Source organism: Neophocaena asiaeorientalis, unplaced genomic scaffold, assembly GCF_003031525.2.
Source record: "Neophocaena asiaeorientalis asiaeorientalis breed wild unplaced genomic scaffold, Neophocaena_asiaeorientalis_V1.1 scaffold7, whole genome shotgun sequence".
Classification (NCBI taxonomy): Eukaryota; Metazoa; Chordata; class Mammalia; order Artiodactyla; family Phocoenidae; genus Neophocaena; species Neophocaena asiaeorientalis.
The window spans coordinates 10483494-10496629 of NW_020185337.1; the positions used below are offsets into that span (position 1 = coordinate 10483494).

The window sequence follows — 13136 nt, forward strand, 5'->3', positions numbered from 1 at the left end:
CTGTTTTCTATTCACAGGGATAGTTTTACACTAATCCTGCCACTCCGTTTCCTTGGTCTCCATGGTGACCAGCTCTCCCATGTGCAGGCAGCTGGTGGAGGCTGCGGAACAGCTAACTGGCCAGCACTGGGAAGGAGCCTGTGACCTCCACCTCATGGACTGAAAGCTCAACCATCAACTGAGTGTGGGCTTGAGTCAGTCGAAGCCAGGTAGTGAGGGTTCCAGCACTTACTAGTTGTGAAAAGTCATCCAGGTTACATGTCTTCACTCAATTTTTTTATCCATAAAATGGGAATAATAATTGCCCTTGCATGGTGTTTTTGAGAAGATTTAAAGTGTGTAAAACATTTATATCAGTAACTAAATAATAGACACTCTGGCACAACCAGCCAAAAAACCAACCAAACAAACAAACGAAAATGGTGCCGCTCCTTCAGATGTAATTCTTACAGGTGTCAACCTGGGCCAGGAAGAGGAACAGCTGGCTACACTCTGGGCATTAAGCAGCGGCCTGTAGCAAAGCCTCCTTCACATCAGTGTTCGCGGATAGGCGTGAAGGTGTTTATGGAAAGCCTTACACAAAATATAAAGTAATCAGTCTCTCTCTCTCTCTCTCTCTCTCTGTCTCTCTGTCTCTCTCTCCCTTTCTCTCTCCTGTTGTACCCCAGAGAATCCTGAGACTGTTTCTGTTTGGAAAATCTTTTGTTCAACTCCTAGTTTGAGCCAGAGTTTAAACCTACCTCTTCATTTCTGCTCTTCCAGTCTACCTCTGATAAACTGTTCTTCCTTTCAAATGAGGTGTTTGTCTATCATACTATGTCACTGTCAGAGACCTGAAACATAACCATACCCTTTTACCAGTTGGTGGATAGCCTGGCCTTCATTCTTCATTTCTTTAATCATGTTAAAGTTTTCCCTACTATGATACATTTCACAAGACTTTCAGGGAATGCTAAGAAACTTTCTCTGCGGAGATAAAAATAATGACACAAGTCATTTCCTTTTTGTTGCTCTTTGAATTCCCATATAAAGCTGTCTGCCGAGTATACCTTGCCTGGTCTGGCAAGCATGCTTGCTTAACATGGTTTAATGCTGGTGGCATTAGTCACTGTTAATTGCTCAAGAGCTGAGATCAGGTAGGCAACCACTGAATTCATCTGCCAAAAAAAAAAGATGACTGTAGTCGTGTGAGGAAATAAAAGGCTCTATGGCTAATGAATGACAAAAGTCTTTTTCAAAAGAATCCAGAGTACTGCATTGTAACACACTGATCCAGAGCTCTGAAAATGCCAGAGGGCAGAAGTCTGGTGTTCTTAATTGTTTTACTTTACCCTACAACTGGTCTTTGTTTTTCCATGTATGAGTTTCTTTTTTTAAAATCTTTTAATAGAATCTGTCCTACTCCAAATTCTCTGCTTTTTTTGACTTTTAAATAGAATTTGTGGTTTGAATTAAACCCCACTTTTCGGAAATTGACCTTATCTAAAAAAGGTTTTTCTACGGATTTTTTCCTACACTGGCATTCACTTAGACAGAAAAGAGAAAAGGAGGCACACGGATATTTTGGAGGTAAGTACCTCTTTTAGGATAACCCTCTCTCTTTGCTGGGGGGCTTTGGCTAGGGGTGCACTTTCTGGAGGAAGCAAAACTCTGGAAGTAAGTTTCCAGAACTCAGGGCATTAGACAATTATGCTTTAACCTACATCCAGGGCATCTGACCTTCCAATTTTGTACTTTGCCAACTGCAAGGCAAAACTTCTAAAATCTGCTGAGTTGTCATGACAGACAGGGCCATATGGAAAGTGCTGGAAAAATTTCTTCTTAGACTATAATTGCCTTGATGGGCAGAAACTCCATCTTCTATTCAGCTGTGGAGTGTGCATGGCCCACAGAGCTTGAGGAAGTGTTCAGGGTTTCTCGTCCAAGGCTTCAAAGCAAAATTAAAATGGGGCATTGAGAACACTCTACTTGCCTGGAGGAGCCGATTATATTTTATTTCATTTTACGTATACGCTCATGTTCCTTAATCCCTGAATACATAATGTGTACACAGGTTGATGATATAAACAAAACAAAACAAAACTGAGAAACGGTGATGTGGTTGACTTGTGGTCATGCAGGTGAAGTTGCCTAGGATGCGTTGCTCCCGTCTCATTGAGCATCTGGGCGCCCTAGAGAGTATCTGAGCGCGGAAGTCAGCAAGGCTCTGCAGCATCACGGTTTAGGGTCAAAGTCTGGAACTAGACAGCCCGGGTTTGAATTCTGCTCCACAATTTCTTAACATCTCTGTGTTGCAGCTTTCCCATCTGTAAAACCACTACAATAATTGTACCTAACTCACCAAATTGTAATGAGAATTAAATAAATTAATACAGACACATTTAAAAGTGCTTCAGATGGCGTCTCACACATAGTAAACACTTTGTAACTCATATTGTAATTATTATGATTTAAAATTTTTATTATCATTAGGAATCCAGGACGCTTCCCCGGTGGCACAGAGGTTGAGAGTCCACCTGCCGATGCAGGGGACGCCGGTTCGCGCCCCGGTCTGGGAAGATCCCACATGCCACGGAGCAGCTGGGCCCGTGAGCCATGGCCGCTGAGCCTGCGCGTCCGGAGCCTGTGCTCCGCAATGGGAGAGGCCGCAACAGTGAGAGGTCCGTCTACAGAAAAAAAAAAAGAATCCACGATTTTGTGCCATTACACACGGTTCTCCATAATCAAAACAGTTGATTGCAAATTTAGCAAGTCCTCTCTCTCTCTCCTTCTTGTTCTTTCGTTCCCTTCCTCTCTCCCCCTCTCTGTTTCCTTCTGTTTCCTTTTCTCTTTTACTCTCTTCATCTAGCGCTCTGGCTTTATGTCCACATTGTGATACTTGGTATTATTGCCAGCCTTCCCTATGTCATGTTTTTAATGGCAGTGATGTGGGCAGAAGGGAGTTGTCCTGGGGAGAATGGCAGGGCTGTGCCGTCCACATCCCAAGGATGAGAAGGCAATGCTTCAGTTGCTAGGGGCCCCCACTCCATGCCTCCTCCCACGCCCATGCAGAGGAAGGAACATTTTTCTGTGTGAGGGTTGCCTTCATGTTGGAAGGGGATGGTTGATGGTGTTATTTTTGTTCCCCACGAATGTGAATGTTTAAAATAGTGCTTTATTCAATCGGCATAAGTGACACATAGACTATGTATAGTGGTGGAATTGGGCCTGGCAGACGATGAGGGCCAGATCTCACCAAACCAAGAGTCGTGGTTCTCCATGGATAGCAGCCAAGGGATCTGCTCTGAGGATGGCCAGTACAGAACCCCCATTTGGGTTGCCTGGCAAATTCATTTACACAACTACTGAACTGTTTGAAATGGAAGGATCTCAGAGCCAGTGAACTGGGATTTGGGCTTCGTTGCCATGCGGCATGCCAGTGGGTCACATTTCCTCTCTGAACCTCCCTCCAAGCCGTACTGTACTCATGAAGGGTAAGTGTATTCGTCGCTCTTCTGTGCCTTTTGACTTGGTGCCCTGCAGGTCTGGGATTCAGCCAGTGTAACTGACCCGTGAGGCTGCAGCCCAGGCTATATTTAAGTGGAGGTTTATTGTCTCGCCACGGTGTTAGAAGTTTAAGGAACTTGCTTGAGGTGGTAGGGATTTGAAGTCGTGTCACTTTTAACCCATGTGCTCCTGTTTAGTGACTATAATTAAAAGTTCATTTGAAGTGTTAAGTTCTAAGTCTTTAAAAATTGCCCCTGTACACTTCGAGTGCACAGGAAAGATTCTAGAAGGGCTTCTTCCTATTTTTAAACAAACAGATTACGTTTCATAAAGTAGGACTTTGGGGAAGGAAGGACAGAGTGTTTTATTCCTGTGAAAAGTTTTATTACCAGAACTTGATTGATTTGAGATGAAAGAGAAAGGAAAGGCATAGATTTTGAGACAAACTTAAAGCTACCATATGTTCAAGGGAGATTTTGAAGTCTTTCAGAGCTGTCCTTAATTGATTTGAAATGCAATGCTGAATTTGGGTTTTATTTAAGAACAAGGGGGGAAAAAAACATCTAATCAGACTTGGGAGTGAAAGATGACAGTCAGTAAAGAACAATTTCATACTTGCTAGACATCCCTGTAATAGATTACATAGGACATTTGGTTGATTTCAGTTAGAACCCACATGCGTCCTCCACCCCCAACACTCTCTCGTCATCTTAGAGCCTCTTCTCTCTACCCTCAAGTGTGGTTTCCGTATGACTAGGGAATAGACACTAAAAATATTTCTGGAATGACGTGACCCACTCTTACCCCATCCAGGAAAGGAACACGGCTTCACAAGAAACAGCACATACTTTCCTTTCGTTTCTGGGAGTCCCGGGGTCGGCCTACAGATGCTGCTCCTTCCGTGGCCGACGGCATTCAGACTCCTAGCTGCCGATGGTGCCAGGCAAACAACTGGACAGAACAGCTCAGCTACGGGAAACTGGCCACGGTCTCGGCCGGAGCCGCAGCCCCCTGGCCACAGACCACCTCTGCCGTCCCATCCAGGAGCCTTCCTTCCTCCCTCAGCCTCACCCGGGCCCCGCCACAGGGGCTGAAGAACCGGAAGGTGGTGGCAGCCGCGGCAGTGGTGCCTATAGCCTTGGGGCCAATCCAGGCACGTGGGACCCTGCTTCGGGCTACTCTGCAGCCCCTCCAGGGCCAGGGAGGGGCCCGGGACCGCCCCGGTGCTCCCCACTGTCTTCTCCTGTCGCTGAAACCTAGGCGAGGGCTCAGAATGGAAGGCGCCCCTCCTGAGCTGAATCTGCAGGCCAGACCGAAGGAGGTCAGGGAGGGGGTGAGCGGAGCTCAAGATCGCCAGGAGCTCAAGCAGCAGCTGCGGCCACTTCTCAAGCCATCGGCCTCCTCGCAGCAAGAAGAGAAATATGTGGAGATGCGCACTTCAGCTGGAGTGCAGAGGGACAGTCCCCGGACCATGAGACTTACTCTGGAGCAGCGCCCGGGGGATCAGAGGGGCTCTAGCAGCCCCAAGGAGAAAGCCCAAGACGAAGCCGGCAGCCAAGAGTGTGAGGCTCCAGCCCCCCAGAAGAATCCTGCCTCCCTGGAAGCCTCCGGACCCCAGTTCTCCGGCACTGATGAGGGCAGCAACCTCTCGTCTCCCTCCTCCGCCCTGGTGGACAAAGCAGAGGAAGGTGGCCTTTCCAAGACGGGTGATACCACCACATCCACAGGGGCTCTGGCCACCTCGTCCTCATTGTTAGACTTTGAGAGTGACAGTGGTGAGAACGCAGTGAGCTGCCAGCCCAAGGGAGGAGAAGAAGGGGGAAAACCAGGAGGAGGAGAGAGAACCGAGTGCAGAGACATGATTACCAAGTCTCAGGGCAGCAGGGACCCCCCCCAGAATCAGGAGGCTCACTACATCACCACCCACGAGATCCAGCTGAGCGAGGTAGAGCAGGACACGGATTTCGACGTGGGCCTGGCCTCCCGCTGGGATTTCGAGGACAACAACGTGATCTACTCATTCGTGGACTATGCTTCCTTTGGTGGCAGCGACGAGACCCCAGAGGACGTCACCACGCCGAGCGAAGAGGACGATGACAACAGCTGCTACCTCAGCACCGCTCCCAGCACCAACGCCACCCGGACACCCAGCCCCACCGGCAGTGACCCTGCCCGCCCCAGCGCGGGCAGCAGCGGTGGCGACACCAGCAGCACGGAAGTGGGCAGCGGCCCCTCGGACAGCAACCCCACTCCCCCAGCCACGGGGCCTGGCACTGCCACCCCGTGTGAGCCCTTGCTGCAGCCACTGGAGGCAGCCTCAGCCGCCGCAAGCAGCTGCGGGAGTGCAGCAGGCCAGATCCTCCTATCAATCAAACCGACTTCCCGGGCTATAAATGAGCCTAGCAACGTGTGTGCAAAGCAAAACATTATTTACGCTGCCAAGCATGAAGGCGACATGAGCCTCCGCGTCTCTACAGCTGCTGAACACAATTCAAGTTCACTGAAGCAAGACCCGGCTGCAGCCGTGGCTCAGGACCATGCAAAGAAATTCATCGCCGTCCCTGCTCGCCTGCAAACGCGGTGCGGGGCCGTCCGGGCGAAGGAGCTGGTGGACTCCTCCAGCGGGGCCTCCAGTGCCGTGAGCGAGCTGGACGACGCCGACAAAGAGGTGCGTAACCTGACCTCCCGGGCCTTCCGGAGCCTCGCTTACCCCTACTTTGAGGCTCTGAACATCAGTTCCCGGGAGTCCTCCTCGCTCTCCGAAGTCGGCTTTGGGCGCTGGTCGGCCTTCCTGGACTTGAAATGCGCAGGCGTTGGAGCCAGGGTGGAACAGAGTCTCCTCAGGAGCAGCGCCGCCTCTGTGGCTGCGGGTCTGAGGAAGGGCAGTGGGGCCAGGACGACCGCAGACCAGCTCTACATCCAGTCCAAGAAGTCCCAGACCAAGGCCTTGGAGTTCGTGGTCAGCAAAGTCGAGGGGGAGATCAAACACGTGGAGACACCTCTGTGTTTCCAGAAGCAGGTCCAGTCCGGCTCCCACGTGGTCACCCTTCTCGAGCCTCTGAATTTACGCAGTGAGAGCAAAGCCAGCTCCGCCGCGGGGCCCTGCAGGGCCACCAAAGGCCCCAGCAAGGGCCCCGGGTCAGTGTACACGGATGATGGCTCGGAGACCTCTGAGGGCAGCAGGCTTGCCTCCCGAGCTGACGGCCCCCAGAAGAAGTCCAAGTTTGCTTCCAGTCTGCTCAAAAACGTCATCTCCAAGAAGATGCAGCGGGAACATGAGTTCAAAATGGAGAGGGGAGAAGTCAGTGACACATCCCACCATAACCTCTCCAGCACCTCCAAGGAGACGGAGGGCCCTCCCCCTGGGGGTGAGAAGCAGTGGGAGAAGGGCCTGCAGAGGCAGAGTTCTCGCCACTCGGAGGCCGGCTCTGAGTACACGGTGGTCAGCGTGTCTGATGCAGGTGGGGAGGGGTCCGTAGCTGGGTCTAAATCCCCAGTTTTCAAAGCCAGTGCCCCTCGGGAGAGCCATGCAGGCTCCGGCCGTAATTTCGCCGATGGACCCCCAGTAGAAGTGTGTGAAATTAAAAAGAGTGCGTCAGAGACTGTCAAGAGCATCTTCCTCCGTAGTCAGAACAGTGCATTCCGGTCATGGAAGGAGAAGGAGGCTGACAAGCGGGAAGAAAAGGCCCCCATCGGGAAGCTGAAACTCCCCAAAGGGGGCGACTGGAGGGCTGATCTCGGGGAGATCTCTGCCAGTAAGTCCACCATCATGTCTCGCCTCTTTGTCCCCAACATCCAGCAGACACCCAAGGACAAGCAGCCGGGGAAGCAGGCCACCAAGCACCCCGCTGCCCAGGCCACCTCCACAGCAGTGGTCAGGCCCAAGGCTCCCGAAATTAAGATCCGGCTGGGAAGCGTGCAACAGCCGAGCTCGGACTTCAACATTGCCAAGTTGCTCACACCCAAACTGGCCAGTGGCAGCGCCTCGAACCTCTTCAAGACCACTGAGGACAACAGCAGGGCACAGCAGAAACTCTTCCGGGGGGACAACCTGGAAAAAGTGCCCCAGTTCCAGGTGAGAGATGTCAGGGACAAGTCCAAGGCCCAAGGCCCCCTCCACCAGGTAAGAGATGTCCGGAAACTCATCAAAGCGTCAGGGGACAGCAGTGACAAGGGCAGCGTTACCCCAGAGCAGGGGCTGACTGGGCCCAAACCCAGGCAGCTGGCTCCTGCAGCTGGTGGATCGGGATCCCTGTCCCCCATGGTGATTACGTGCCAGGCTGTGGTGAACCAGAGGGAAGACGGCACAGACCGAGAGCCCAGGGAGAACGTGGGCGTGGAGGGCAGCAGCAGGGCCTTGAATTCCTCCTCACCAGAAGGGACAGTCTTGGTTCACAGGGCATCTGGCAGGCTGCCCGTGGCCACCATCGCCCCCAATAAGCCTGAGCAGGGCTCGTACCTGCCCGTGCTCAAGATCGTCTCCAAGGCTCAGAAGACCCCAGAGAAGGCCAAGGAGGAGGAGGTCAAGGAGGAAGGAAGGGGCCCCAAGACATCCCGCAATGCTCTGGAGAAGCTGACGGCGGCCGTGAGGTCCATGGAAGAGCTGTACAGCTTCAACAGGAACGAGTGGAAGCGGAAAAGCGACCCCTTGCCCCTGATGACCGACAGCCACGTCCTGTCGCTCATCGCCAGTGAGGAGAGAGGAGGGGCCGGGGGTGCTGAGCGGGAACCCGACAAGTTGGCCAAACGGGTGGGTGGGGCGGAAGAGCGGGGCGCCGGGCACAAAGGCGCAGGTGTGGTCCTGCGAGGGGGCCCCATAGAGCGTCTGCAGCGGAGGAACTCCAACCCGAGCGCCGAGAGTGTGTCCGCCCGCGCGGCCGCCTTTGAGAACCTGGCCAGGGAGAGGCCCCGGTCCCTTTATATCCCCCCGGTGCACAAGGATGTGGACAGAACCCAGCCCCTGCCCCCGCTCCCCAGCCACCAGAACATGCTCACAGTGAGCGCCAGCAGCACCCAGAAAACTGGGGGTGTCGCTGGCAAGTTCCCACAAGGCCCCGCTGCAGAGAGCCCTTCGGCGGCAAAGGGCATCAAATCGCAGGGACTCCGGTCTCTCAAGATCTCTCCGGCCACTCGGGCATCTCTCGAAGAGGTGACCAACAGGAAGAATGGCAGCCATCTGGAAAAGAGCCATAGCGACTGTGAGAACTACCTGACCATCCCCCTTAAAGGGAGCTCTGCAGCTGGGGAGCTTCCAGGCAGGCCTGGGGCGGGGAGGGAGGCCCCTCCCTCCTCAGCCACCTCTCTCTGCAGCTTGCCCCCGCTGAGTGCCCGCAGTCAGGTCCCCAGTAGCCCCAAAGGCTCTCAGGTCAGCGGAACCAGCCGGCCAGCTTGGCGCACCAAGCCTGACGACCCCCGGGGCACGGGAACTGCCCCCGCAGAGCCACAGAGCCCCGAGCATCCCCCCACCACGATCTACCACCAGCAGCTGCTGCCCTTCACCCTCCAGGGGGCGCAGCCCCAGGTCCTCTGCTTCTCCCCACCAGGCATGCCTGCCCCGGCGCCTGTGGGCCCAGCTCCGGTCCCCACAGACCCCTTCCAGCAGCCGCAGCCTCCGCAGACCCAGCGCAAGATGCTCCTGGATGTGACAACCGGCCAGTACTATCTGGTGGACACACCAGTACAGCCCATGACCCGGAGACTGTTTGACCCCGAGACGGGGCAGTATGTGGACGTGCCCATGACCTCCCAGCAGCAGGCTGTGGCTCCCATGTCCCTGCCCGGGCCTCCCTTGGCCCTGAGTCCGGGGGCCTACGGTCCCGCCTACATGATCTACCCCGGGTTTCTGCCCACGGTGCTGCCCGCCAATGCCCTGCAGCCCACGCCAATTGCTCACACTCCAAGGGGCGCCGAGCTCTCCCCGCTGGCAGCAGAGCCCCCCAGCAAAGAGGCAGCTGCATCTTTCACCGAGGCCCCTTACTTCATGTCCTCCGGTCAGTCTCCCACCTCCTCCTCTGCCCCAGCGGCCACATCCCAGCTGGTGGGGGCCAAGGGCTTTGCCCAGCTGCATGGCAAGCCTGTCATCAGCATCACTTCGCAGCCCCTGGGGCCGCGGATCATCGCCCCCCCCTCCTTTGACGGCACCACCATGAGCTTCGTGGTGGAACACAGATGATGGGCAGTCACCAGAAAGCAGAAGGGCGCAGCTGCTGGTGAGTGGACATCACTTTGATAATCAGGTTTAAGGGATTAACAGCAGTCCTATTTCTTTGTGTTTGAAGGGGCAGACTTACAGCAGCGGAGGCTGTCTCTGGAAATGGGCATTTCGGAAGAACAGAACAAAAACTGCATCCGTATTATTAAGGAGCTAATTTTCTTGCCAAGCTTCCTTCTCTCCCTGCTCCTCAGTCCCACAGCTGGCCTTTCCCCTTTGACCTTTTCAAATTGCCTGAGTGTTTTTCCCACAGTGAGTGGGAGGGAGGTGAACCCTGGATCTCTCAGGTTAGCCTTGGGTGAAGATTGGCAGGGGGAAGCAATAAAAACCCGGTCTGGATTTTGTGGAGTGAGCGAGCTTCACTCTATTCTTAGCAGCCCCAGTGACAGGCACGAAAATCCTTGGGGACACCGTTACTCTGGTTACTCCTCAGAGTAAAGAAAGTCAAAGACTGACATTTTCTTGTTAGGAGGTTTTCTAAAATCTACAGAAAGGCTTCTCTCCCTCCACCATATCTTCGTCTTGGAGTTTCTTATACAAAAAGGCTGTATTTTTAAGCTCTTGTTTTTGTTTTCAGACAATCAGAATACTTTTTCTTAGGTGAGTCCAGTCTTTAGGGTATTTTACATACACACACACACACACACACACACACACACACTCTCGGCTTGACCTCCAGGGGAGGAGGAGATTCCGGGCCTGCAGTGACTCCTGAAATGGAGCTGCTGTGTTTGATCCAGTTCGTTCAGACTGAACCCACTACGCTCTGCAGGTGATCCCTGCAAGGCACTCATTTTCCTATCTGCATTCTCTCCCTTCAGAAAAGAATCAACTCCCCCTTGCCCCCTCTAAAGGAAATCAGATGAAGTAGATGTAGATCCTGACACCCAAGTTAACTCAGATTCACCGACAGGAATCCTGGCTGTAACTACAGTCCATGGAACTTGATAGGAAAGGTGAGCTCGGGTTTTCTGAACCAGGACACTTCAGGTCTAAAACATAAGACAGGGGCAACCTTCAGATACAGCACAAAGCTGCCAGCCCTGTGGGGAGAAATTTGCCCTCTCATTCTCCTGTCCTCTTCACATGAGGAAGGGTTGACATCATAAATGCTTCTGAGGAGTTTCACTCCTTGGTAAGATCATACTGAACCTTTATTTTTAGGAGAGGAACCCTTTCTACGCTTATATGAAAGAAATAAGCCACTCCTCTCTCTTCTGTACTTAAAACAAACAGGAACATTGTTTCTTTCTTCAAGGAAAGAGCCTTAAATTAGGAAGTAGGATCATTAGATCAGAGTCCCAGCGTCTTCTCACCGGCTGTGTGTTCTTAGGCATGCAAACTCTCTAGCACATGTGACACTCATGTGTCAATAATTTCTACTCCTCAAAATGTATCTGAATGTCAGATGATACAACAGTGTATTGCAAAATATAAAACCTTTCCAAATTAAGGGATTGTTACTATGCATTACATTTCTCAGAGTACAAGACAACATTAGGCCACTGTTCAAAAATCCTTGGGTTTTTCTGTAAGAATTCAGGTGAAAGCACAAGCCTCATTTTACTTGCAATCTAGAAACAGATGATTTCCTTTCCAAGAATTTGCAACGGGCCCTATGTAATGACCACAAATACAGAGGGGAGGGAAGATTAAAGATAAATAATGTATCTATTGTTCGGTGTAGAAAATAAAGAAATATGCATGTGGAAGAGGGGCAGATTTAGAGAATTCATTTTGTAGAAGGAAAAGAGTAGCCTCTAGATAAAAGCATTTTCATCTTCTGGACAGGTGGGATGTTTACCTAGGGCTCTCTGGGAGCAGCTAATCCTGCGAGGCCTTTGTGTGAGCTGTGCAGGTGCAGAGCAAGGGGAAAGGAGGACAGGGCCCAGAGGAGGGAGGAACCGGGCACACGCTCGAATCGAATTGTGTCCTGTAGCAGCTGCCTTTGGCCTTTCTCCTGTCTGCTGAGCCTGGAGAGATTAGGCCTGGAGTTGTTTCCATCAGACACAAATACAAATCAGAGTTTTCTGTATTGGAGATTTGAACAGTGATTTCTTTGAAAGCTTTCCCTTCTTTAACCTTTATTTTAGTCCTAAAGATAGAAAGCGAAAGACTAGTCAGGAGCTAGTTATTAGCTTTTTGTGTACAGGCAAAAATCTAATTACCCAAATTCAGACAATAACTGAAATCATTATAAAAATCCTTCAAAACTCACCACCCTGAAAGTCCTATGCCACTTTCCAAAGAAAAGTCAGATACATAAAAAAGAAGTGTATAGTTCTTTTCCTTGTGTGAAAAAAATTTAAACATGGTTCAGATATATCAAAAATTACATTGTACACCCCCATCCATCAGTTGGTGTTAATACGGATGGTCAGTGTGAGAAGGCTTGGAAGCTGTTTTCAGTTTAAGATTTCCTTTGAAAACCAGACTTACTCCAGAGTTTTTCCTTGCGGTAAGGTAGGGTTTTATGTGCCCCTTTCAACTAGAAGTCACATAAATGGTTTGATCCAAGCACAGCATTTCACAGAGAAGAAAACTGGGGCTTAGAAAGAAATGGTTTTGCTGAGGTCCCCAGAGAGTGAGAGAGCCAGGATGGGCCTGGCTCCCAGCTCCTGGACCACGCCATGCACTGTTTGTTTGTTGGTAGGAGGCATGAAATGCAAGAAGGACGGCAGAGAAGTGCAATGGATCTGCTCTGCCTCTCCAGACATTTGTGAAATGAACGTCTGAACAAAAAGCACTAATTCCATCATTCATTCAACAAACGTGAATTACATGTTTACACTCCGCCAGGCACGGTGTACTCTGCAGCGAGGCTATAAAGCCACACGTGACCTGGTACCGTCCCACAGCCCAGGAGCCAGCTGGAGGACACAGACCGTACATGCAGAACTGCGAAACCAGTGTTCAAGTCCTGTCTTAACCTTTAAGATTCCTTCCAGCTCAAATAATAAGTATTTCATCATCTATTTTTAGCTGCACGTTGTAACAGGGAGCCTTTCTTTCTCCCCTGTGTAGATTTGAGCATAGCCAGCTGCTGCTACTCTCGGATTATTCTCTTATGAATTTTCCTCTAGTTTTGCTTTCATAGGTAGGGTCTTCCCTGCTTCTCTTCCTCCTGTGGTGAAAATTGCAGCGCTCCTCAAACTTCGCCAGGTCACAACCCATCTCAGAAGATAAGTAGCAATGTTACGTATTTTATTTGTATTTAGTAATGACATCACACATTGTGATAAATGGACCAGGCTGTTCCCAGCCGGTGGCCCAGAGGCCGGGAAGTCCCAACAGGAACCCATTGATAACACACCAGTGTGCTGAGCACAACAGTTCAAACCTTCACAACTCGCTCCGTTTTTGTTAGGCCTTTTCTGTTTCAGGCCTTTGTTATTTGTTCATTTTAGTTTTGAAAGTTCCTTCTCCACAGGACCTTTGA

General features: G+C 51.4%; 1 protein-coding gene across 1 annotated transcript; it reads left to right on the forward strand.

Moving 5' to 3' along the window:
- Nucleotides 1-3405: 3405 nt before the first annotated feature.
- On the forward strand, nucleotides 3406-9658 carry CUNH4orf54 (chromosome unknown C4orf54 homolog). Its single transcript, XM_024736022.1, has 2 exons — nucleotides 3406-3473; nucleotides 4300-9658. The coding sequence occupies exons 1-2, from the start codon at nucleotides 3406-3408 to the stop codon at nucleotides 9656-9658; spliced, it is 5427 nt and encodes a 1808-aa protein (XP_024591790.1).
- Nucleotides 9659-13136: the final 3478 nt, after the last annotated feature.

What these genes read in the sequence shown, in the direction of transcription:
- CUNH4orf54 (XM_024736022.1), top strand. Translation starts at nt 3,406, where the DNA reads ATGCGGCATGCCAGTGGGTCACATTTCCTCTCTGAACCTCCCTCCAAG. An exon ending in CCGTACTGTACTCATGAAGG is followed by an intron (nt 3,474 to 4,299) that starts GTAAGTGTATTC and finishes TACCCCATCCAG; the next exon opens with GAAAGGAACACGGCTTCACA.